This window comes from Alosa pseudoharengus, unplaced genomic scaffold (assembly GCF_046254945.1).
Source record: "Alosa pseudoharengus isolate Yale_2024_CS ecotype anadromous, Long Island Sound unplaced genomic scaffold, YU_APseudo_1.1 YU_APseudo_1.1_scf_6, whole genome shotgun sequence".
Lineage (NCBI taxonomy): Eukaryota > Metazoa > Chordata > Actinopteri > Clupeiformes > Clupeidae > Alosa > Alosa pseudoharengus.
The window spans coordinates 29,713,424-29,740,497 of NW_027468848.1; the positions used below are offsets into that span (position 1 = coordinate 29,713,424).

The following is a 27,074-nucleotide window of genomic DNA, read 5'->3' on the forward strand; positions in this document are numbered from 1 at the left end:
ATAAAACACAATGCAAAATTACAGCAACAAAAAACCCACAATCTCAATTGCTTATTATTAACAAACAGGCTGGTGTTTCATCAAGACTACAGAGAAATTTGAGAAAATTAAATTCCACTCAATAAAGAGACCAAGGGCAAAAAAACTGTGGTTTCAATGAATCTCTCTCTCTCTCTCTCTCTCTCTCTCTCTCTCTCTCTCTCTCTCTCTCTCTCTCTCTCTCTCTCTCTCTCCCTCTCTCTCAGAGTAGACTGGGGTGGGGGGGTTGAGGGGGGCTCATTGTAGTTTTTTAAGGTGTTTTTGATCCATTCAATGTTTGTTCAATTCAATGTCAAAAAGTCTCTCTCTCTCTCTCTCTCTCTCTCTCTGTCAGAGTAAAGTTGTATATCAGATCTAGCACTGAAACTCCGGCCCATGGAAGTTAGTTGCAGAAGGGACCTCTCTCTCTCTCTCTCTCTCTCTCTCTCTCTCTCTCTCTCTTCCTGTTGGCCCACATGTGTCTGTCCAGCTCGCCCACGTGAGTGCCCGGCGCAGCATGCACTGGTACACGATGATAGAGACGGACAAGTTAAGCCTGTGAAGAGTCAAGGGGGCGAGTGAGTGAGCGAGCGAGCAAGGCCGAGGCGATGTGCTTTCCTGCTATCTCAAAGACCCCACATTTAAAGACCAGCACTCGATGCTCACGCCAAATACCAAGGACCCCGTGATGACTGCTGTCTGTGAAACATTTCAGTGCACAACGTAAAATGATCAGTAAATGACAAAACAGCCCTATGTGAGTCTGGCTGATGATTTACTGTAATGTGTCATGAAGCACGACATCTGTGAAGAATCTCAATGGGGGCGGGAGAGGAATAAAAGTTTTTTTTTCTTTTAAAAAAAGAATGTAACTATCATAAAGAAGCGGTTCTTTCCATACCCTTTTAAGTGCCACGGTAGCAGCATATTGTGAACATGTGGTCAGGTCAGAAACCAGCCTCAGTGGTTTTATTATTTTATAAGCTTCACAAAAAAAATGTGTGTATGTTAATAAAACATATGTCAGGTGGCTGATGGGAATTACTGGCTAAACAAGATGGAGGGAGGGGGAAGGAATGAAAGGAAAACGAAGTGGTGGCAACACACACAGAGAGCAGAGTGGAAAGTATGGAGTACGTTTTTCTGAGACCTCTGAAGGTAATTCCAAAGCATAAATTAGGATTAAGACTGGCATGCAACCTCAGGGGAAAAAAAAAAAGGGGGGGGGGGGTAACATATTTGTAAAACTCAAGCTGCCACACAGCCTACGAGGGACTTTTGTGGGGCATGTGTTCCTCTTTAAAGATGACAGCCACATGTTAAACCACTTTCACATTTTCCCTCTTCAAAAGAAAGAAGAAACTAACTCCCACCCACCCACCCAAACATACACTACAATGTTGATAGTTTGTTGGGTGGCATGAGACAGATAGTTGTCACGTTACTGCACAAATGAGCAAGGAAGGCACACACAAACACACAAACTAACAAACAAACAAACAAACAAATGAGCACATCTGTACAGGTGGTGCTGCCTAATAGACGGCTGAGGTCACAGCACTAATAACACGAACAAACACCAAACACATCTGCCGTTGATCTCTGGGTCACTTACCAACCTCCATATTACTAGCACACTTGGGCCCTGTGAAGCCGGTGCGACACTCACATGTGTACGCCTCGTTGCTCAGTGCTGTGAGGCAGGTGCCCCCATTCTCACATGGGTTGGGCTCGCACGTCTCCTCTGCAATGACAGGATAAACAAACAGAGAGAAGATCAGACAATAGCTAGCAAACAACAAAAAAAGGTGGTTATTAGAGGTTATTTCTGAAAAAACGAGCCATCTGGCAATTATTTGTCACTCTTGGTGGTCAGAAACATTCTAGTTAGCTACAATTTATTTTGTTTTATTTTTTTTTATTTACATTTCAGGCTGACCATAGGGCAGGAGCATACAGATATCACAATATTTCATAATTCTTTGCGTGAATGCCTGAAAGCATCACTAGAGCTAAAACAGGCTGCAGAGGGACGAAGGTGGTGTCAGACGAGGATCGTGCAGGGGAGATGAAGAAGCCCCCATCTTTATCTCCTGGGGGCTCCGAGCAGAGCCACCAAAGGGGCCAAGGGGGCCGCCAGGAGGTCTTTATCTTATGGGGCCAGATTTGCTCCAGCATGCACCAAGGTCCTCGCGCAAACCACAGCCACCGGCACTCCAGCAACAGAGCGACGCAGAGTACCTGACCCCCGTGTGGGCTAACATGCCTGTAACCTGTCTGAGGCTATTCTGCCCTAATGTAACACGTCATCATCAAAGCAGGTCAGAGCCGAGTAAGAGCCTCAGCAGTTGGTCGGTGATAATGGAGAGGAGCGACTCTGGGGCGAGGGGCCCTGGAGACAACAGCTGGTTTATGAGGACGATTTGCTTGGGAGCTGTGTAATTGGCACACGCAATGATGAAACAATGCTCTATAAACCTTCCAAGCATGCAGAGTGCATTGGCAGTGTTTTTTTTGTCAACGTACGAGGTAGAAAGGCGGGCAGGGAATTGCCTTCCTTCCTATTGAGAGGAAGGGTGGGAATAGCTAGTGGAAAGGCGGTTTGGGGTTGGGGGGGCTGGGAGGGTGGAGGGAGGGGAGACGGGGAGGTATAGCAGCGTTTCTCCTGCTAATTGGATATAATGGCTGCAGGGAATACGCTCCTGGAAGCCCCGGGCAAGATGGCGCGAAATAACAAAACACACGGAGACACTTGGCACTGGAGGCAAACATGAAAGACAGATGCAGATGGCTTAACAAGCCAAAACACCCTGATGAAGAGCTCAGAGGAGGAACGCCAGACCCACAGATAGATAGATAGGAAGAGATACAATAAAGAGAGTGTGTTAGAGAGAGGGGGATGAGAGAGAAAGAAAGAAAGAAAGAAAGAAAGAAAGAAAGGAAAAAAAAAGAAAGAGAAAAAGCCCAAGAGAGAGAGAGAGTGGGGGAGGTGGGTGGTGGTAAGAACACAGTGTGTGCAGTGAGCACTGCAATGAAAGGAAGCAATGTCAGGGAGCAGACTGAGCGTTTAGCACTGAAAGGTTTGCACAGGGGAGTGGAGTCAGCCTGAGGACAGGAGATGGCAATTGGGCCTTTGAAGACTTAAAAGTCGTCTGGAGCTGCGCAAGTAGGGAAATCCCCTCGGGGACTGTCCTTTTCCTGATCCACCCCCTCCCCAACTCAGGAGTATCGCGACTGTACGTCTGCAGGACAGCTGGTAACAGGTGGAGGACAGAGAATATGGGATGGTCCTAGACAGTGATGACCTTATTCAATCACTGTGTAAAGATCCAACAGAAACAGCACTTTCCCACGGAAAAGAGGCAAAAAGTTAATGTTGACCAATGGCTACCTTCTACAGTACATGTGCTTTGAGCAGGGGCCAACTCCAATGAATCAGACTTTGCTCATCCTGACCACTGTAGTGCCAGCAAGCCAAGCCAATAGTAATACTGATCCATCTGTGGTACCAGGTATATTTCATTTAATACGGAGATCACCTAACCTCAGCCATAAACACAGACCATATGCAAAAAATTCCCTTTCCAAGAGGGAATTGAAAGTTGCCTCAATGGGATTTTTTCTCCTTTCAAGGGTTTTGGTCTGCGATAAAGCACTCTGATATCCTGCTATTTCTAACCAGCTTCAGACAGCACATGAGCCTCAAATAGCACAGAGGGTAAATAAGACAAAAGGGTAAGCACAACCATGTCTGGAATGAGAATGTAAAGAGAGTGGTAATTAATGTTTAGACTTTACATCTTATTGCAGCTACTGGAGAGCAATGCTAATTGTGCCTTTGCGCTCACTTATTCAAGCACTGTATGAATAATAGATGCCACACAAATGGTTTAAATAAAAATATGATGCAAACATTTTAATATTGATGCAAATATAATTATTTACAGCAAAACCAGTGCACAAACAGTAGCACACTTACGTTTTTTGGAGTGTCTATAAGAGATTTTGCTTACTAGAGACTGGAGTCCTTGCAAAGCTACAAGATATCTGGATACTCCTTAGCTAAGGAGTGTACTCTAAACCCTTTTAGCATTGGACCCTTTTGCCAATTTAAGTTATTTTAGCAGGAAAGCAGGGGGCTTTTTAAGAACTAATAATGCTTTTTGAGTATCAGAACAAAGCTTAGCAAGAGAACAAAACAGATTGGCTGTCTCTCTGGTATAATAGTGTTGCCTTAAAGGTCCCTCTAAGTCTTTCTATATCAAAAACAAAATATTAGAAAACAATATTATTCATTACATTCATTAGTCCCCTTTGCCCCCAGATATCTTTAAATCTGTTGGGATCTCATTACTTTTGTGAGCATATTTGAATCACTTAGAACTGTTGAGTGATTCTGTGACTTGTATGCTTGTATTACTATAAACGTAGGCCTAATTCTTAGATATACTCTGTGTGTCTATAGTAGATAGATAGATGATAGATAGATACTTTATTGATCCCCAAGGGGAAATTCAAGGGTCTCAGTAGCATACAGACATCACACACATAATGCACTTACAGCAGAAATGGTAAACATAAGTATAAGTATAAACATATAACTAAACTCCACTGTACAATAAAGACAGTAGAAGATAAGAAAGATAAGAAAACTAACAAAACTAAATACTAAATACTAAATACACTATATAAATTAAATTAAGAAAGTCCAATGTGCTTGAGGGTGATCAAGCATAAGACGCTTGTAGTGACAGGGCCGGGACTGGTAAGGTGCTCAAGGGAGTGAGTGTCATGGTGAAGGTGCAAAAAGTAGTCCAACCATAGTCCTTTAGTTATGTGTGAATGGCAAGGTGCTCAAGAGAGTGAGTGTCATGGTGAAGGTGCAAAAAGTAGTCCAACATTAGTCCAACAGTGCAACAGTGCAAGAGTAAGGTCTAGAGACCAGCATAAATAATATGGACAAATAGGAGAGTAAAGTATAATGTAGACAAGGTAAAATAAAAAACTATTTCAGTGCAAGAACAGGTTGAGGTAATAGGGTTATAGCCATTCATTCATTCAGTATTGTAGCAGAAGCCTTACCGCAGCCATTGATCATGTGTGCTAATATAGCATGAAAAACAGTGTAGCAGTAAAACAGTAGTGAAAACATTAGGCTGTGTACATTAGTAAAACAGTAGTAAAACAGTAGTAAAGCAGTAGTGGGCAGTCAGTACTCAAACATGGAGAGGGTGGAGAGGCAGACAGACTAAGCAGAGAAGTCTATCTCTCCTCTTCCCTTTAGTGAGGCATTGAACAGTTCAATGGCCCTAGGAACAAATGACTTCCTCAGCCTTTCAGTTGTGCATGGCAGTGAGCGAAGTCTCCAGCTGATCAAGCTCTTTTGCTTTTAGTCAGGGGTGTGTAACAGAAACAGACATAATGTAATTTAACAACATAATTCCCTTTACATGTCTCGGAGAGCAAAATTAGATGATTCATCTAAACCTGTCTTTTCTCCCTTTACAAAAAAAGCTTTGGACATTAAGTTGGGGCATGGATATGAATAGGGTCTAATCAGACGGACTATGGACACATCAAGTGAGCTTAATCGTTTAAACAGGAGACCTCACTGAAAGGTGCCTGAGAAAGACAGTTGATCGAAAGGGGCACACCAGCTCTGTGTTTGCACACTATTAGCTGACCAGTCACAAGAGTCAGTTGATTGAGATCCGCAGACACAAGATAGCCCCCTGTTGCAAAGACGGTGAGCTCTGCTACCCTTCTGTAAGATACTAGAAACCACGTAAATGGTTGGATGCCAAGGGAGCAAAAGTTTAGCGTGCAGAAGTGCAAGAATTCAGCCATGGAGTGTTAGTAGAGACGTTAAAGGAATGTTAAATAGATAAAAGAGAAAAGCTAAGTGTCAGTTAAGTGAGGTCATTTATGACCACAACATGGAAAAAGAGATCGGTTGGCTAATTTGCAGTGTGTCTGGAAACTGTAACAGAGATGGGGATTCCTCTATGATTATTGCAATGGAGAGAGAGCAAGGGGAGTTGTGGTACCAAAGCAGAAACTATTTTGGCCTATAATTCTTCAGAGTACAATGTTTTGATAGCAGTGAAGAACATAGTTATGTGCTGAATAGCAGACAACCCAATAGATGCTCCCACACAAAAAGCCAAAATTCTAAGTTTTACTAGGTATCTAGATTATTAGTTAAGCAATATGGCATAAGCCAGAGTGGACAGAACATTCACCTACTCATTATTTACTAAAACTTCTTACTCAAATGTGACCTTATGAAATCACTGCTCTCTCTCTTTGAATGAATGGAACGTTTTTGTTGGACAGTTCAATGCAAAATGCAGAGTAATTACTAGCTGTAATTACTACTGTAATGTGAGTGGGGATCTCCTGAGATTTGACTAATGTCTAATAGAATGCCTCTGGTCCAATCAGAAATTAATAAATAATTGGACCAAACATGAATAATGTGATTTGTGAAGACTTCATGATGTGGTTTTCCTGGCCCTTCCCATACCTTTGGCTTTGTACCTTGCCCTGTCATGTGAAATACATTTAGTCCCTGTGGGTCTGATTGACATTATTAGAGTACAATCTGACAAAACTCTTTTTTTTTTTTTTTTGGAATACCAGTACATCCTGGCATCATCAGTAATTTAGTCTGACAAATACTGGATGTGCAATTTCAATGACAACATGCACTTTGGATGCTGAGTTGATCTTTTAAAAAAGATTGCTGGCCTACCCCCTGTAAGAATACATGTACTTTGGTGACTGTTATATGGTTACGGGCATAAAAGAGGAGAGTTATAAATGAGGTTATCAGAAAGCTGCATGCACCATTTTGACTTGGTAGTGTGACACAGTAAGTGAAACTATTTTGAGCTGACAGTGACTAATGGTGAAGGTAGGCCCTTAAATCCATATCAATGGCATGTCAATTTGAAAGCAAGTCTACTTAAAAGTAATTCTACAGAGCCTTTTGAACAGTACAATTACACTCGACTATAAATAAGGCACACTTGATTTGAGAGATAAAAACAATGACTTTTTAGTGGTGTGTGTGTGCGTGTGTGTGTGTGTGTGTGTGTGTGCGTGTGTGTGTGTGTGTGTGTGTGTGTGTGTGTGTGTGTGTGTGTGTGTGTGTGTGTGTGTGTGTGTGTGTGTGCATTTGTAAACACTGTGAGAATAGAGTGTCTCAGGTCTGGAAAAATCAAGTGTCCGTGCTTTAATCTTGGCGATTGATAAACTAAACCCAACCCATAAGGTGACAGAGGGTCCCAGTTGACTATTTGAAAATATTTTGAAGAGCATTTAATGAACAATTATTATTTACTTTTTCACAGTCAAAGGAACTCCATATCCTGTCTTTTATTAAATCCATGCATCTTTACAATGCAGGCATATGGTTTTAATCTATGTTAAGTGTGTTTTATTAGTATGTGTGCACTTTAGGAATGGAATATAATGCCCTTTATCTTTCGCGATCTGACTGCTATTGAACAAAAAATGTACTACACACACACACACACACACACACACACACACACACACACTCAGTTGTACACTGTATTTAATTAATTAACTATGTTCAAGCAGTGACAGTGTTTACTGTGGTTGTTCAATAAAACATTCACACAGTTTTGTTTTCCTGAACCAATCAATACCTCAGCATTGGTCGATGACACTAATAAAGACAAATAGTCATCATACTTTACTTGGAGAAATAAAACATGTCTGTTGTTATGCAACTGGACTCACTTGTCCTTTTCATACCAAGTAGTACCCAGAACCCATCTGTGTGTTTTTAAGATTGTAGAGAATAGTAGCCTCTTCATCTTGTCTAACTGACTTTGAAGAGAAGTTGTTTTTCAAGTTCTGCTTCTGATACATGTCTTTGTGTAGGGAGGGTGTGTGTGTGGAGGTGGGAGCTGATTCAGAGCCAGTCAGAGTGTGTCCAACTCTTTTATCAAGAACCCTTCTTAAGAACCGAAAATGAGGATGAATTATTAAGGAGACACGCCGACATCCCAGAAGCATCGCTCATTAATGGGCCAGCCTGTTCTGCACGCTGATATTTGTGTGTCACTTTGTAAATGAGTGATTGAGGGGGTAGTGCCTCCAAAAATGGGGTCGGGCCTGACAGAGAGAGAGGCCCAGACAAAAGCTGAGGCATCAAAGTCCTCGTAAATTACTGGAGTCGCACTCCGAGGAACACAGGTGAAACAACATAAAAGCTGACAGAGCCAGCGTTCCGTTCCTAGGTTAAGGAATTAGGTCAGAAGATGGAAGTCTGACGCGGAAGAGAAGGGATGTCGAGAGGATGAATTATTCATTGCTCATCTTACCACACATAACTTATACATTCACAGTCAAATATTCTGAGCTGGTCTGTGTGTGTGTGTCTTCCCGGTTTCATAAGGTGCATATATGCCTATGCTAGTGAATTCTCAGAGACACACACACACACACACACCACACACACACACACACACACACACACACACACACACACACACACACAACACCATCCCCTATTTGTTTAGTTCAAAGACTTGTTTGTTACAGATCCATCGTGGGCATACACATCCACTCCCTATTATTGGCTCTGGCCAGCATCTCCGTTGCCAATATCAAAAAGATTTCTGTCAGTTTCTTTTATCGACTTCCTCCCACTCAGCTCCACACTAGCTCACAGTTAGGACCAGCAAATGGTGCAAAAACAAATAGGTGTTGAGTGACCTTTTGCACCATGATGAAACTGAGAATACATTGTGATGATGTAGACCTGTTCAGCATGGCGTAGTGATAACACAGGTGGTTCATATGCACACACAAAAATACACAGAGAAATGTGCTGCAAATATCTCTCACTGAAATGTGTTCTGCTGTTTGTGCACCTCTATAAAATACTTAAATACACCACTAATGGCATTCACTATGTGTGTCAGTTCACACAGTGTAGCCTAACTTCTTGTGAAATATGGCACATTTGGGATGTTAGTGTAGCTACCGTTCATGACACTATAAACATATAGTTATACAACTTGATATTATCTGGTATAAACTTTAATTTAGAATGTTTCTTCCGTTTTCATTTCATATCTGAAGTGAAGAAATAATTTTGTTGTAGCTGTCCTAATAATTAACATTGCCAAATGCCAAATGTGTTGTATTCTTCATAAAGCATTCACTAACCTTATAAAAACTGTAAAACACATGTTTATGTTATGCAAAAAATGCCATATGCATATGTTTCACACACACACACACACACACACACACACACACACACACACACACAGAGAGAGAGAGAGAGAGAGAGAGAGAAACACACACACACACACACACACAAACACACACCCATACATGCAAAAAGAGAGACGAGGAGAGACAGAGAGAGACAGAGAGAGAAAGAGAGATATAGATAGAGAGAGAGATTATACTGTGGATAGCATGCTAAGATGATGGGGCTGGAGGTACAGGAATTCATTAGGAAGTGATAAGACATAATTAGAGCCGGAGAGTGTGATCAGCCCAAGTCCTCAAGGCCCTCACAGCAGCCTGAGAACTGAGAATGCTCACTGCAAGCACATCAACACACATCAACACACAAAGGCAGCTCTTCAAACATCAAGAGCAATAGCACACCCTTATTGTATAAAACCACAGCAGACTCCTACAGGAATACAAACAAAACAAAGAGCATAGTAGTGAAGATGAAGCATGGGGTGAGGTTATATTTAGCTCTATGCTCGCAAAATACTTCCACACACGTACACCATACGACAAAATATATATTCAAGCTGCTGCTATTTCCATTTTGCTGTTTGTTTGGGCTGAACATTAGACGAAACATTTCACTAAACTCAAGAAGCAGAAGTATGCTTAAGATTGTTTGGGGGCAAATAAACATGTTTACGCCCACTCCTCTTTTTTTCTCTCACACCACACACACACACACACACACACACACACACACACACACACACACACATGCACACACACACACACACACACACACACACACACACACACACACACACACACACACACACACACACACACACACACACACAACCAATACAGCACAAGTTCACAAGCAGCTGCCACTGTCAAATCTGAAATTTGTGAAATTCGATAACAAGTTGAAGGATAAACATATTGCACTTTCTGCAACTGCACAGCCCTGTGGATACCCGCATCCATGTCACCATAGAAACAAAACCGAAACATATTCACAAAGCTCATTATTCAAATGACTGCTAGGTGACTACATGTTAAGACAATGATTGACAGTATTTTACTATCATTTTCACACTTTTCTCTCATTTCCACACAACATTTTCTTCTCAACACCATGTTTTTTTTTTTTAAATGACTATGTGGCAACATATGTCATAACAAACGCTAATTTATTTTTGCTTTTACAATAACACATTATTACTAAATAATCTTACAAACTTAACAATCTACTATCATTTAGGAGTCTGCACATATAGAGGCTTGGTGACCTTCTGTATCTCTTTTGGGATGATTAATTAGTTTGAGTTTGTTGGTCGACCTGTAATCCTTTCCCTAGGGATAGGTAGACAATCACTGAAGCTGTACAGCAGCTTTTTGGCCAAGCCAAGACACAGTTGAGTGCATCTCTCTGTTAATGTGCACAATCCGAGCGATCAAAAATCTCTTGAATACACTGAGTATCTATACCACCAAGTATGATTTTACAAGCACAGTTTCTGCATGCTTTCCAAACCTTTTTCCTGCTCTGTAGTCAATGCATACTCTAGCACCGGGCACACACAGCCTGTATAGATGGAGACCAAACTGACTACAGTGAACATATGGTCCACTTAACCCATGTACTGTTACCATGGATGGAGGCCCCCAGGACTTTCACTGTGTCACAGACTTGATTTTCTGGTCAATGAGGAGGGTTCCCAAGGCAGATAAATGACTCATGAGTGAGATGCACAACTTCACATGTCTTTGGACTGAGTTTCATTTTATGTCCCTCTACCCAGAGGTCAATTACAGTAAGCAATAAGCCCAGAGAGGCCGTAGGTTACACTGATTCTACAACAGCTAAGGGGCGTTGTTAGGCACAACGCACTAGTGGTGTCTTATGTCCTCGAGGGCACTGTCAAAGAGTTCTTGGAATACAATGGGAAACTCCGCATGTGGAGTATTCCCAGTCAGAAAAAATGTCCCTGCTAGCGCACTTTCTGGCGGCGGTCAGTCATAAACCTACAGATCCATGGGGTCAAGGCCGGCCTCACTCGGAGGCTCAGGAGGCCCTGCACTGCCGTTGTGTGATCTGAAGCATCAAAGGCCTTGGACAAAATCAGCTGTAATAAAGGGGCACACTGAGCCTGGTATATCACAGCTCTTGTGTGCTAAGTCCATCAAACTGACTAGACAGTGTGTTGTGGAACAATTCTGTCGCCTACCAAATTGCATGGGATAGACTTGTCGCAATGCCAGTCAGGATCCAATGTGCTGCTAACTGCTGACAATAATAGCTTCTTTCCACTATTTAGGGACAACCCCTTCAATAAATGACTGGATGATGATATCTCAGAAAGGAATGCTGATGTAACATGCAAACTCCTTCAGTGTTCTTGGTGGAATCCTGGATTTGTGGCAGTTGATGGGGCCATCCTTAAAAATATTTTCGTTTGCCGTAACCCGACCGACCCTGTCAATTTAGAACCGACCCAAATATTTATTTTTTTCCCCTTTTAGCCCGACCGACTTGCCGGTTGTAAACTTGCGTTAATACCGACCGATTGTTTTTTTTACTCTAAACAACCAATACAAATGCAATAAAATAATATTTCTTTTAGTAGGCCCAAGTATTGTGAATATAAATTGCCTACATGCAAACGTGGCTCACTTTAAAAAAAAACCTGTGACGTCGTCTTTACACCATTGGTTTTACGCATGTCACACTATGGCCTACGCTTCGTTTCATTCACACAAACTGATAACGCTTTTACTTGGCACGAAGTTCTGGAAGAACTGTGGCCAGATCTTTTCTCATCCCTTCTCCCCCTAGTCTAACGGTGACCGTGTCGGAGTATTGAAATTGGTTGTGGTCTATTCAGCATTTCTCAAAATATGGGTCCGCAACATGGAGACTGCTGGTCCGCGGAGTCGTGGAGTGAAATTAGGCCTGGTGCTTCATCTGATAATTTGCTGCGCAGTTGATCAAGAAACCGCGGATCAACGAAAAAAGAAAACAAACGTTTCTGCTATCGATGTCATTAAACATGGAGCCCTACAATTAAGTGGTGGTATGAGCATTCATTCAATGCGCGTATGCGCGAGAGAAACTGAAACTAAACGATAACGTTGGTATCAAAGCTCCGCTTCAACCTGTTGGAAGGCTATTTATTTATTTAACGAAACTTAATAGAACGACGTTGTTTTTTGGAACTTCCTTAGAAACAGAGCAGAGACTGTATAATACACTGTATAGCATTGAGTATTGTATAGTCAAATTTCAATATAACGTGGCCAAGAGCTATTGTAGCCTTCTTTCTGGGTACATGTAGATGAGCCCTATGACCCCAAAGTCTGCCATGACCTGGCCTCAGGTCAAAGAAGTTTGAGAAAGGCTGGTCTATATAACCTGCATCAGAATGAGGTTTGCAATGGTGCGCCTGAAGGCACAGGTTGAAGACCCAGTCAGTTACGTCATGATATGCACATTTGTGTAAATTCATTCCTACGTAATCACCATGACCAAAATTGTACTTTTTTTTTTTACTTTGAATCTTGAAAAAAAAAATATTGACCTACCTACCGACCCATTTTTTATTTTTTTTGGCTGTTACTGCAAACAAAAATATTTTTAAGGATGGCCTGGTTGACAGTCTACTATACTCATCCTTCACTGGCATAGTGGGCAATGGCAGAGATGGCCAGAGAGAAGGTAGAGTTGAGCATTCAGATGAGATGGACTGGGACACTTGCCCCAGTCCCTTGTCAGAGGTCCTAGTGATTGACTTCATGGACGCTAACTCAGTCCTCCTTTTTCACAGTTTTGCACTGATTTTGGGAGTAATGACTATTTTAGGTACACAGGCATGCACAAAGGCTACATGTGTGCTACTCTGTCCAGGGTAGAGCCTATGAGATGAATTTGACCTAGAGTGTGTGCTCTGTGCTCTCTACAAGGCACGACTGGAACCACCTGCCACAGGGGACTGGTGAACCTGGCAAATAAACAGTCTTGTTGTTGACTCTGGTCACAGTGAAGATGGAGACATAGATGGTTTTGTGCAGAAATTATAGTTTCAACCTTGAGAGAAAGTGGAATGTACTAAGGAAGTCTGGTGCAACAGCTACAGTGCATGTTGCTGAAATATCAGGTAACAGGTGAGAAAACAACAAATCAGTGGGCAAGACATAGTCAGTCTCTCTCTCTCTCTCTCTCTCTCTCCCTCCCTCTCTCTCTCTCTCTCTCTCTCTCTCTCTCTGTGAGCCTCTGTCTGTGTGAATGTCTCTACAGCAGAGAACAGATCAGGCTCAGACAGTAAATCACTTTCGGGCAATAGCAATCATTCCAGCAGTGTTTGTTCATCCAATTATGGAGGAGAAGCGCAGAGGTTGAGGACATTCATTGAGGCTGAAATCACCCAAAGAAGTCCACAGTCACGGACGAGTAAACCTCTCCGATACACGTGGGCTGGGTATAGATGGGCTGCTTCCTTCACCTTCACACTGATCTAATCATGTATCCATGGTCATACTGTGTACACACTGTGTTTACCTGTGTGGGGATGCAAAACATGTGAATAACAACTTGCAATGTAAGACCCAAAGGAATCTTGCTAAAAAATGGTACCTGGTGGCAGGGCACTGCTTGAGCTTTACCAACGGTTAAAACTAGTTACATATACAGAACATACACTACACTGAACAACATTCTATACTGTACATGCTGTACTTTCCAATTAGAAAATCATGTTACATATAGCAGACCGCTCTAGGGATACATTTGGCTAACTGTGATAAATACCATTTATCCATGGTGAAAACACATTTACGTATAATGATGTAAGTAAATATTGCCAACAATTCCAACAATTTAACCATCACATATTCAGCTAACCAAAGCAATACAATAATACATATTGATAGCATTAACAAATCAAATGTAGCCTACACCTTCCATAAGAACCTGTTTTATTTCTGCCATGAGAGAAGTCATTCTGGATTACAGCCACTTCTAATATTGCAACACCTGCACTGGCAAAACAGCAGCAGCCCAAACATTCCAGGATATCAGAATATTCCTTTTTTTCTTCCTCCTACGAGGTCCACAGAAATGTTCACAGTAAACGTCAAAAAAACAAAACAGCACATGTTTCACAGTGGGAAAGCGGCACCTCACCCAAACACATGGGCTGTTCAATGCAAATCACTTCATAGGCAGCTCTGGTCCCTATCCCTTTAGAGCTGGCGTCTTTCTCTGATCCTTCGGAGCTGGTGCAAGAGGTAGCAAACCCCACTTTGTCAGTAAATGCTCTTTAATGCATGCTTCCCCAGAGCTGTCATTTTCTATTCTCTTTCTTTCTCCCAGTCTCTCATTTGTTGTCTTTCTCATGTCTTCCCTTCTCTTTCCTTCTTTGTCTCGCTTTCCAAGTCGTCTTGTTTTCCTTAACTCTGTCATTCTTCATTTTCGAATTTCGTTTTATTCTGTTTATTCTTTGATTATTTCTATTTCTTTCATTTTCTTCTCTCTTTCATTCTGCCATGCTTCCTTTTTCTCGGCCTGTCTTTTATAAGGGTGTGGGCTTGGTGTGTCCCTGCACGGCAGTGATAGTATCACATTCCTGTTCTGCTCCAGTTTCTATAACTCCAAAGAGTGGCCCTAGGGTAGTGCTTAACATCTGGACCCCACTCAACAAACTGCACCTCGAACACACCGCAACTTGTGCCCTTACCTCAGATGACCTGTACTACAGTACTAAAACACATGCTATGACTGTGTGTGTGTGTATGTGTGTGTGTGTGTGTGTGTATGTATGTGTGTGTGTGTGTGTGTGTGTGCGTGTGTGTGTTTGTGTGTGTGTGTGTGTGTGTGTGTGTGTGTGTGTGTGTGTGTCACAGCATGTGTGTACACAGTATGACCATGGCTGGTGTCTGTGTGTCTGTGCGTGTGTGTATCCTCTCCATGTGAGACACATCATAATAATGATTCACAGAAGAAAGGGTGGTCAGATTGGATGGGTGTGATGATTGGAAAGGAAATGCCCATATATTGTATACACACTGACATTCTCTGCACAGCTGTTACCGCGGAGTTCGGGGAAGCTATACCGTTTCTGCTAAGGTTCCCCACCGCTTTCAACAAACCGGTGGCTGACTGAACCCAGATGCTCGCACTGTCCCATGCTGTCAAGTGTTTGTGTAAGTGGGAGGAAGGGGGACAGTGCATCTGCTGGCTGTTCTGAGAACAGTGGGGAACTTTTACAAGTTGCTCCTGCTCTCAACAGCTCTTTATTCATGTGATGACATTTCTGGGTTACCTCTCAAAACTTCTGCGTTTGGCACTCGGCGCTCACAATGGGTACACCCACAGCATCCGTTCCATGAACACACACTCACACACACACCCACACACCCCACACACCCGCCCACCCTCCCCAACACACACACACCACACACACACACACACACACAAACACACACACACACACACACACAGACATACCAAAACACAAACCAAAGACATACCAAAACAACAACAACAAACCAAAATCTTTTTCTGCATCTTCCTTTATCTCTCACACTCTCTGTCTTCCTTACTCTTTGGTGAGATGAATACAATAAGGTACATGCTGATACTACACCTTCTTCCCCAACTAATATGACCATATGCGCACACACACACACACACACACACACACACACACACACACACACACACACACACACACACACACAGACATACCAAAACACACACATGAAAACATACAGAATTTATACAAACATTAAAACCTATTCTCACAACAAGGGCGTGTGATATAACAATATTAGATCACAAATGATCAAAATGTCTCTGTGATCTGCTTTTAGAGAGGAACTGTTGGTCTTGTGCTACAGTAGGGTTTATTCTGCATAGAGCATTGCCAGCTGGCTGCCTACATGTCCCATTGCCCTACAACTTCTAACTATCAGTAGCCTAATTAAGCAATCTATACATGTTGTACAGTTTATTCATCCAAGATGGCAGATCATCTATGAAACACATTCCACATGTGCAATCCACACACTAAGTTCTGTTTCACATAAACAAATTCAATCCATCTGTCATCACAATTTATAATACCAATAAAGGCAGGTATACTCAGCTGCTCTCTGTGCAGGCAAGCGAACAAGCTCAATGCCTAATGAATTAGCTCACTAACTTTGACTTAGCTGTTGTCAAAATGGAGTTGGCTTTTACCTGATTTTACCTGAGTGTGTCTGCATATAAATTGCTATGAAGTGTCTGTTTCCTGCGAGAGTTGAGGGAGGGTGTCGGTACAAAGCTCCTCCTTCACAACACTGTGTGTCATTCGAACTTGAAAGCAGGTTCAAACAAGTTATTTTTTTAAGACACATAGCCTAATGTCTGTAGGCAGTGGATGATGGACTGCTTATAAACTCGCGGCCTATGGCATTCAGTAAGACAAAATCAACAAGGACAAGGGCACTCACCTATAGCCTACACCCATCAGTATCAAAACCAAAATGATCATACATCACACAGTCTATGAGTGCAACTGGCTATAACACTATATGACTTATCCATAAATGTTGCAATACTGCAAATACTTACCACACAGAAAATGAGGGAACTGGATGAAGCATATTGCTAAATATATGTTTTTAAAACAAACATGAAAAAAAAGAAGTGTGATATGTGTTTGCCATATTGCCCTCAAACACACACAACACAGCATACCACACATACACACAGCTCACACAAACACAAACACACATACTCACACACACACACACAGAAACCGAAATATCGACACAATAATGTACACAACACAAACACACACACACACACACGCGCGCACACCTACACACACACACACACACACACACACACACACACACACACACACACACACATACACACACACACACACACACACACACAGAGATATATACAAATGCACACACACACACACATGTCCCATCAAATTAACTGAAAATTAACAGAGCATGGAGAATGCTGTGAATTAAGTGAGTGCTGATGAGGCAGTGAGCGGGATAAAACATGGAGACAAATCCTGGGATATTGTCTGTGCCTAATGCACTTAACGCCGCTAACAACATCACGCTGGGAGAACCGGCCGTGAGAGGGGAGGATATGGAAGGAGGAAGCGGAGGGGAGCAGCAGTGTGGAAGAAATCGCAAAATCCATCCCAAAATGTCTTTTAGAGGAAGGCCGCTCGCTTGCTCGCTCTCCCTTCCTATCCATGTCTCTCTCTCTCTCTACTCTCTACCCCACACACACACATACACACATACATACACACACACACACACAAACACATACACACATACACACACACACACACACACACACACACACACACACACACATACACAAACACACAAACACACACACACACATACTGTATACACATGCTCAGAGCTCTACACAAACAAATACAAAGATTCAAATTTAAAGTTAGAGTAAAAGAACTGAGCAGCAGTGTTGTTTATTTTCAATCTGGTAACCAACATACTGTATGTAAAGAGTGCATTTGTAGTCATTACAACCAATATATCATTGCTTCAGCAGCACAGGCCGAGGGTTTGTGTAAAAAAAAAAGAAATAAAAATGTATACAGTCGCTTGATGAGAATGAGATGAGAAATAAACAAGTACAATGAATACAATATGCACATACATACAGACAAACAAGCAGTTTATATTTCATTGCATCTAATTTCAGTGGGTACCTCCAGGCCCTCACAGCAGTTACCAAAATACTGGAAAAAACGTCTTCCTTTGAAGCTTGTTATTGCTCTGGGGCTGCATGCTGACGGGAGACGGGCAACAAAGCAAATCTTTTCATGCAAATTGCCCACTGACTTCACCATTATAATTGCAAGATTCTCCGGTTAGGAGAGCGCCAGAGTGCCACTGTCACAAGCGCAATTCACCGTCACTGACTTCCATCAATAATTTCCACTGTCATACTACATTCCATTTGTCCTCTCTGAAATGGCATTGGAAGATGTTGCTGTACAGTTTTTCCAGTCATTAACTATGTGCCGTGGTTCTTAGTGTCCAATGCTAGTCGAGTTTCATAAACTGCTCCTGTAAGGTTCCTTTACCTATTTGTTTCCACGTTGACTTTGCATTTCTAAACTCCACAATATATTCTCTTGAATTTCCCCTTGGGGATCAATACAGTATCTATCTATCTATCTATCTATCTATCTATCTATCTATCTATATTCACATTCATTCATATAATGCCATCTCATGGCAATTTTATAATAGACTGACAAAAGTTGACTATATCCAGAGGGACACAACTGGGTATTGGTAAAATATCATCAATATCAAATAGAGCTGGACCACTATGTTTGGAAACATTTGCTATGAACAGTCTATAAGCCAACACATGGCAAGGTTAAAGTACATAATGTATACTACACTGCAGTTTTCTTTGGATTTATTCTGCCCAAAATCTAGGCAAATATCAGTCACTCTCATGGATCTCTTGTGTCAGAAAATGATCCGTTTCATAGTTTGATCCCATTAAAAACACCAAATTATTTTAGTTCAGCCTGAAATTGGGCATTTCCTGCACAAATACTGCAGATAATGAAAGTAGACCATTGTATGCCACAAAGTTTCTTACTGATCTTTAATGACCCTGAGGGTTTAATCAACTGCAGGACAAGGCTGAGTAATATAATGCAATAGACCCTTTCATGGAATTTTCATTATCAGCATCATAGTTGGCCCCACAAGACTTCCTTTTTAACATTCCATATGTTCTCTTAATGCAGAGGAAGTAGATTGGGGCCCAAATAGAATGTTCAAGCATTGTTTTTGTTTACCTTGTTGAAAGGGTCCATAGAAACAAGAATGTGAGGCTATTCTTATTATTTGAAAATTATGACATTTTTTAAGAATGAATATGGGCTTTTTAAGTGATCTCTTTTTAGTTATCCTCTCCCATGTGGTTTGGTAACTGTACTTAAAAATAAAATGAGTGAAAAATATGGTAGGGGTCCAACACTTTTTAGAGGTTCTGAATGAATGCACACTGGCCTTGGACTGGCCTTGTTTCTACTTCCTGCGCCATCTGTTCCTCAAAATACCCAGGTTCATCACCCAGAGAAGTGCCCCCTCTTTTAGCCAAGCTGAGAGACGGATGGAAACACTGAATAACAAAATGAATGAAAGTAATGGAAGACGACTGTACAAAAACTGTGGGCAAAGAATAATGGCTGGCCACAAATGTAACCCTCCTTGTATGACTAATGGAAAAGTGCCACGTGGCAGTAATTGGCATCAGGTGGCATTGCCCTAAACAATGATGTGAGGCAGTTTCTACAGGCTGCTGGGCATATCCTTTCATCCGCTGAAGCCCCTCGTGCCAATCCAAGTGACCACACAATTTGGCAGTCCACCAGTCATGGAACCAAGGTTGCATTTTAAACCAAGCATTCCATTCTCTTAGAGCTGCCATATGGCAGTAGATGGCAGTGTTGGAGGATGCACGGTATGCCAAAAGGGTCCTATCCACAATGACTGTCTTGGTTCATCCATTTACAAATAGGATCATTGTATTCCAATATAAATGGCAAAATGAAATCTCACCAGAGAAAGGGTAAGAATTAAGCAGAGAAACCACCAGCAAAATCATAGCTGATTGCCAGTCTGAGAAGTTACAAAAACTTACTAGGGAGGTTGTGTATACAAGCAGGTAAACATATCCACAACATGCTAGCACCAAATGTAAGCTATGAAAAGTGATAATGACCAATATTTTAAACGCAGTAATGAGTAGCCTTAGTGGTACGTTAGGCTACTGTTTGGGAGGTTACAATCAAGCTTGACAGTGTTTTAGATAAATTACTTGGGATTAAGTCACATAGCAACCTAATCTACCCAAGATGACCTTGAGTGTCTCCCTGTAGATGTGCTTTTCCGGGGGACAGGGGGATGGGGGGGAGGCATGCACTGTGACCCTGTGCAGCAAATCTACCACTTTTGGAAAGCCCTTTATATGGATATATAGTTTTCAGACTGTCATGTTTCCAGATCAATGTCCTGAGAAACATTGAGAAGTTTATTTATTGAGAGTAACCGCTAAGTGAACCGTGACTCTACAGGGAATGCTTTTTTTCGGATGTATTTTTTCATTGCTTAAACAAGGCAGAAGAGTCTCCAAGAGCACAGACAATTCACAATACAGAACAAAGATCCCCTTGAAGCTCAGAGGAACCATGTGATATGGAAAACAAAAAGAAAAGAGGAGGGGAGAAGAAGACAAAAAAAGAAAAGAAAAAAGAAACAATGGATTTGCCAATGCTCTCCTCTGGTGAACTCCTATGTACTGACAGGGAGTTATTTTGCCTCAGATGACTCTTACCTTAGAAGACATATGTGGGAGTGCTGGTGCTTGCTATATCAACTTACAAACACTCACCCTGTGTGAGTCTAACCGGCTGTGAACCCATCGGATGCTTCAACGCCTTTAGGAGAGGTCACGCTTAAAGACTCTCCACCGTCTACTCACGTATGTTGCAACTGCACCCGCTCTGTCTACTATGAGGATCACAGCCCTTAGCCAGACTTCTACAGAGTGTGCCTTAGAAATAGCTATACTAGAACATCCTTTAGTAGGCACCTGTGTACACACGGTTTTAGAAAAAGGAGAAAGAGAGAGAGAGAGAGAGAGAGAAAGAGAGAGAGAGAGAGAGAGATCTACTGTACATCTAGCCTGGGTGATAGAACCTCACTGAAGGACTGGACAGGGATTGAGTATTTTGCCTATTTCACATTCTCCACAGCAAATTCACATTCTGACAAGTTCTGTCTACAGCTCTGAACATCAACATTTGTCATGGAGGTTACTAGTATAGAATCTAGCAAATAAAAAAACAGTTTAGTTGAACTGAACGTGTTTACTGCAATTTTAATAACTTCAAAAGGATTATTGAAGATGGCTGATGGACCATTGATTTGTCTTTGTCAAAAGATCCATTTTGTGCATAATCTACGCAGCATAAATATGTGCACAGAAAACACTTGAACCAGTGCCATGTTTGACACCGGGAAACTGACAGAGAAGCAACACAAACAGGCTCACCACAAGGACATATAGTGCCACAGCAGTCATTAACCTGTCACAACACATGAATGATAGATCGATCTCCCCATATTAACATGATTAAATGGCCCTAGCCGGGGCTGTGGAAAGTGCAATTAAACTCATCAAAGTTGAAAAAGAACAATGAAGCAATAGCATGATATCAGAAAGAGAGGTCATTAGCAGAAGATTAATCCCACTTTTATAAGTGTTCCTGACGCTGCTCGCCCTCAATGGGCCATCCACCAATGAGAGTGCAGCATCCTCTCAGTCATTGCAGAGTGAGACCATGGCCATCAACCTCTGTCCACTGATTTAAATGTGTGCCATTAACGGAGGCCACAAAGGTCACCCATCACAAAATGTCACCTCGACATTGCAGTTGACCTTTCCTACATTGCAACAATGGTTTGAAATATCTAACCATATACTTGACTGAAGCTTCCAATTAAACCCTAATAAAATCATTCATATTTTAAAATGACATAACACATGGATATGGAATACGGTTGTGTGTGTGTGTGTGTGTGTGTGTGTGTGTGTGTGTGTGTGTGTGTGTGTGTGTGTGTGTGTGTGTGTGTGTGTGTGTGTGTGAGTGTGTGTGTGTGTGTGCGTAGGGGGATGGGGGGTCCATTATCACAGTGAAGCAAAGCTTAGTTGTCTACTAGCCATCTAATGAATGATCTAGATAATATTTACTACATTAGATCTCTGATCAGGTTACATACTGGTTGAATAGAGCTTCAGATCCCTCTCTGATCTCGTTTCAGGGCCTGAAGTATGTGATATGCGGTTTCTTTTCCAACACTTTACCGTGTCCATTTATCTAAAGATGCAATCTGCCTGACTAAATCATCAGCCAAAGTCAATAACGCCCACTGTTAACAAACAGCCCATACCAAACAATCCACAAATCACCCAGCGTGCCTTCTACCGTGGGAGGCCTGACTAAAAGTGAGACCTGCTCGCCAGCATTTATGTTCAGGTTACACACACTGCTGGACAATAGCCCTGAAACCCACTTACATTTCAGGGCCTAGCCAATCCAGGCAATAAATCACCGGCAGTTTCAGTAAATGGGCCTGTCGCTCACATAATGTTTGCATTTAGCATCCAAAATATTATTCTATCAAAGTGTTTTTATTGGATAGTCAGAGGATGTAGCATAGGGAGTTGCACCGGCCTCCCTCGGGAATTCGTCGTCTTCTGAAAACACAGCCATAGCATGGGGCTATTGGGCATCTAAAACACACACACACACACACACACACACACACACACACACACACACACACACACACACATACACACACACACACACACACACATACTAAAAGCGATTTGGAATGCAATGTTTTCCAACATGACCTGAAGCCAAAACAAGCTTGGATGATGCCTCAAATCAGCATCTGTTAGCTCAAATAAACACATTTGGTTATTGTTATTAACTTTGAGAAAGATTGATATGGGGGGGGGGGGGGGCACGTTACGAATATCACAGCCATGACACCCAAAAACATCATTGCTAAACAAGCACAAACACAACAAAGGGTTTTTATTGTGCAAATAGCAAAGGTCTTCTGCGACATTCTGCAACGCCTCTGTAGTTAATGTTGCAAGTGCATTTCTGAAGTACACAGAATGATTTGACACCATAGAGTAATTTTCACTTCAGTATGGCTCTGAGAATTGTATTTCATTTTTACTAGGTTGGCTTGGAATGGCTTTGAAAATGTATTAGAACTTCTTGGGAAAATAGATTCAAAGTGTGAAATGTGAGTACACAAATAAACACTTGCAAACACTTGCAAACACTTGCAAACACTTGCAAACACACACACACACACACACACACACACACACACACACACACACACACACAAGCACATTCAGTAACACACACAAACAAATGCACATGTCAATACCATCTGCATACACATAAAGAGAACAAATGATTTCAGCATCCATGTCCAACTGGATACAACAGACATTAGTCTTAATGAAGCCCACGCCTTCAGCAAACATGTCACTCTCTCTAAATATAACTGTAAATGGCAGCAGCTCCTCCATTAACAAGCCAAACATAAGATGAACAAGAACAAGACATCCCATGAGAGGAGAGACACACACACAAAAAGAAAGTGCCTTTAGTGTTTTATGGATCAGTCTATTAACTTGTCATTGCTCTCTTCCAAGGTCCCCCTGCCCGACCGACTGCTAGTCGAGCACTCACTGGTGCCTCAGATCTCAGCAGCAACCCCAGATGTGATGTATTGCACCCCAATATGGAACAATGCCAGCAGTTTTCACCAGGAGGTAGATGTTTAAGGGCAATTGTCAAATGTTGTTCCCCAGCAGAGTATTTGTTAACAGCTGTCTGCTAAGAAGCATGGGACGTTTTGGTGGTATTAGTGCACTATGAGGCTCATAATAGGCAATATGTTATGACATTATTCAGAAGTACAGCGTGTGGTATGCCGCAATTTAACTGGAAGCTGGCCATCACATACTGGATCGTGAATACTACAGAATATGCACTGTGTGGCTGCATGGAGACTCGTTTGTGATTCAGATTGCAACAGTTTACTGCTCTCAAGTGCACAGGACGTGAGTGTGTTTGGAAAACCACACAAGGGATTTCAATGACCAAGAAGAATGTGCAATGATTTCTGGACTCTTCCGACACAATACATTTCCCGTAACTACTCATAGCTAAGACCCCTTAGAACCTATTGCATGTGGACAGAAAAATGAAATCATTATGGCAATTAATCATAAGCTCTAAATCAACATCTATGTCTCCTACACTCTGCCCATCACTGAGACAGAAAGGAACAAAGATCATGAAACAATCTTTGCACCAATTGAAATGGGTTGGAAAAAGCTCAATAGTGCTCAACTATTTTCTGGGTGCTTTTCATCACACCTCGGAGTGTTTAAGATTTGGAGAAACCTCAGGATGCTATAATTAATTGAAGAAGACCCACTGACTATTTAACTCACTCTCCATGCCCTGAAACGCGTGGGCCCCAAGGTATCATAGCTCTGGTTTCATTATGCTAAGAGGAAGCATTACGTCTTGTATAGCTGCGAAGGCAAAGTCAAACGGATGGAGGCTCAGCAGTCAAGTGTTGGTACAATTATAGCACACGGTACAGGCAGCCCTGCAGGAGCACAGATGCAAGAGGGAGAGAGAGAGAGAGAGAGAGAGAAGGCTGGAGAGATGCACTCAGAGATGGAGGGAGCTGGACAGGGGAATATGTGTCCCATTTTTTCATGGATCGCACAGCCAAAGCAAGCCAACTGCCACTAAACCAGTGGTGTGTGTGGGATAGGGGTATGAGGTGAACGATTGCCATTTTCTTGTCTATAGCCTAAAACCATCTTGAGTTCAAGCTTTCATCCCCAATCATGTTTTTTCAATTTTGTTTCCATTTGTTTAGGCCCACCTTTAACATTAAGAATTCTGAGTGAGTGCAAATCCATTAAATAGTAACATTATTGTCATTATTGTCATCATAAAAGTGTTCAAGAGTTATTTCTGTGAATCCTCTCAAAACACGCCATGATACCAAATGTAGCCTATGTGTGTATCATCTCCAAATCGCTGAACTCGTATATTTTTATATTTTTTTATCTTAGCTACACTTGTGCTGCCTCCTAGACTCACTTGGAGGACTACTAATATCATTCACTCTTTTCCCAACCAAGTCTAAGTATGCTTCACATTACATCTCAGGCTGTTTAAATCGTCCTTATGTCTTAACCAACACAACATCATAAAAAATCTGTCTTAGGCTACCCTTCATCTTAGTTATCCCCCATTTTTGATCCAATGTTAGATTCATGATTTGCACTGAACGTCCATAGTTGAAGTGTGAGGAGATCTCTTCAGAGAGATAAGAGAAAGAAAGAGAGAGAGAGATATGGAGTGAGGGAGAGAGAGACTATAGATCCGTAATATTTTACCATCTACCTTGTAGGCTAAATGACAGCAAGTTTATAGCCTACATATTACATCACATTGTTACGCTCGGTTGCCAATGGTTTTCTCAACCGCATAGTTTGCTTTGCTCCCTGCACATTGAATATTGTGATTTGCTGTGATATGCTGGAAACAAAATAATTCTTCAAAATTGTACATCAACCAACCATCTTATAAATCACGGTCTTATTCCATAATCACAACCTATGCCACAAAATCCTCTACTGACAAGCCCGAACTCCCCTGTGTTCCAGATCCTGTAGGCAAACGCTCTGAAATAATTTACGAGTAAATTAGTCAAACTTAGGCTTATACATTTTAAGATAAATATGCGTATGCACCTTATGAGATACAGAAAAAACGAACTTTCAAAACGAACAATCACAGGTGGAACTACAAAGGTGCTCTGGTTGTACCCTCCCTAGGGAGTTCTATGGTTCTGCTCCTAGTTGTATGAATGTTTTTTGTTTTGTTTTTTAACAAGCGCAGCAAGGCTTACAAGCCGTCACCCAAAGAATCGTTAAAGCTTGTGCCAAGCGTCTTACCTTTAGCTGCATTCGGGACAGCAACGCTCAGGAAAAGAGCGATGGAGACGAGAAACGGTCCCATCCTCGCAGTTGTTGCGGGCTTGAGTGCCAAGGTTACCCGTACGAGAAGCAGCGGAAAAACTTCCTCCCTCCTCGCACTAAAGCAACAGTGATTAGTGATTATCTCCTGGAGTGCTGATCGTTAATCCTGTGATTTTCTCTCTTTTTTTCCAGAGACACAGATAGTGCGCAGCAGTGCGCGGAACGCTTGAAGTTGACACTATGCCCGGGCTCCGCTTCCCTCTTTACCGCAGTGGTACGCGTGGCGGTGATGGAGCGAATCCGTGCGAGTCCTGATCAAGCGAGCTCACTGTGTACAAACAGCAAGTGAAGAACGGTGAGAGGTGGTCACCACGGCGCTCGAACAGGGGCGCTGTCTCACTGATAAAGACAAACCTTGCTCCTCCCCACACGTGCAGCCACTGCCAATACAAAGCAGCGCGAAATCCAGCTGGGTGGGACCTATAGTACATTTCCTAGGGCACCGTTTAGCCTCGGGGAAAGCGGCCGTGTTTCCGCTGATGTAAACCAGGTACTGCGACTTAACTGTTCCAATTATTTCAGAACTCTGTAGAGCCTTCGTTGATCAGAGAATTCAACTACTTATTCACCCTTCACCCTTTTTGGATGAATGACTCTGAACCAGCTTTAATGTGCTACCTAAAATCTCTCTCTCTCCATCCCACCAGGGAGTACCTAATTAAAAACATGTCATGAATTATAATACAATACATTGAACAAAGACAGCTAACTTGCGGGTGCTCAGGTCACACAGCTATCATGTTCAGCATTTGGTATCATCTAATTATGATGAAAATTCCCCAAGAAGAAAAACAGCCACAAAAAAAAAAAAAAACATCAAAGCAAATTATTACATAATTATATATGGTAAATAGGACCTTTACCCCAAGGCAAATATATTCAACTGTGTTCAGGGATGCAAGCTGAACATTGCATACTATCTCGGCCCCAGGAATTCATTGAGTTCTGTTAGAGGCAAGGCAGGCATTTTCAAAGTGCAATACTGCTGGGACCACAGTACCCATAGCATGCCACAGGATAGACCTCAACAGAACCTCTCTGTAGCCTACCATCCTCAGTGCCATGTTTCTGAATCAATGAA

The 27,074-nt window shown here is 42.0% G+C and overlaps 1 protein-coding gene across 2 annotated transcripts in view; it reads right to left on the minus strand.

Annotated features, from left to right (window-relative positions):
- Positions 1-26,293, minus strand: part of edil3a (EGF-like repeats and discoidin I-like domains 3a) — a 140,184-nt gene extending 113,891 nt beyond the window's left edge. The window contains exons 1-2 of one of the 2 annotated variants that reach the window (XM_076270749.1): positions 25,910-26,293; positions 1,688-1,762 (exon numbers count right to left, since the gene is read on the minus strand). In XM_076270749.1, the coding sequence (XP_076126864.1) occupies positions 1,688-1,762; positions 25,910-25,973 (139 nt within the window). In that variant the 5' untranslated portion in view covers positions 25,974-26,293. Of the gene's footprint in view, positions 1-1,633; positions 1,763-25,909 lie in introns of both variants that reach the window. The other variant, XM_076270747.1, reaches the window with a different exon arrangement.
- Between the last annotated feature and the right edge of the window lie 781 nt (positions 26,294-27,074).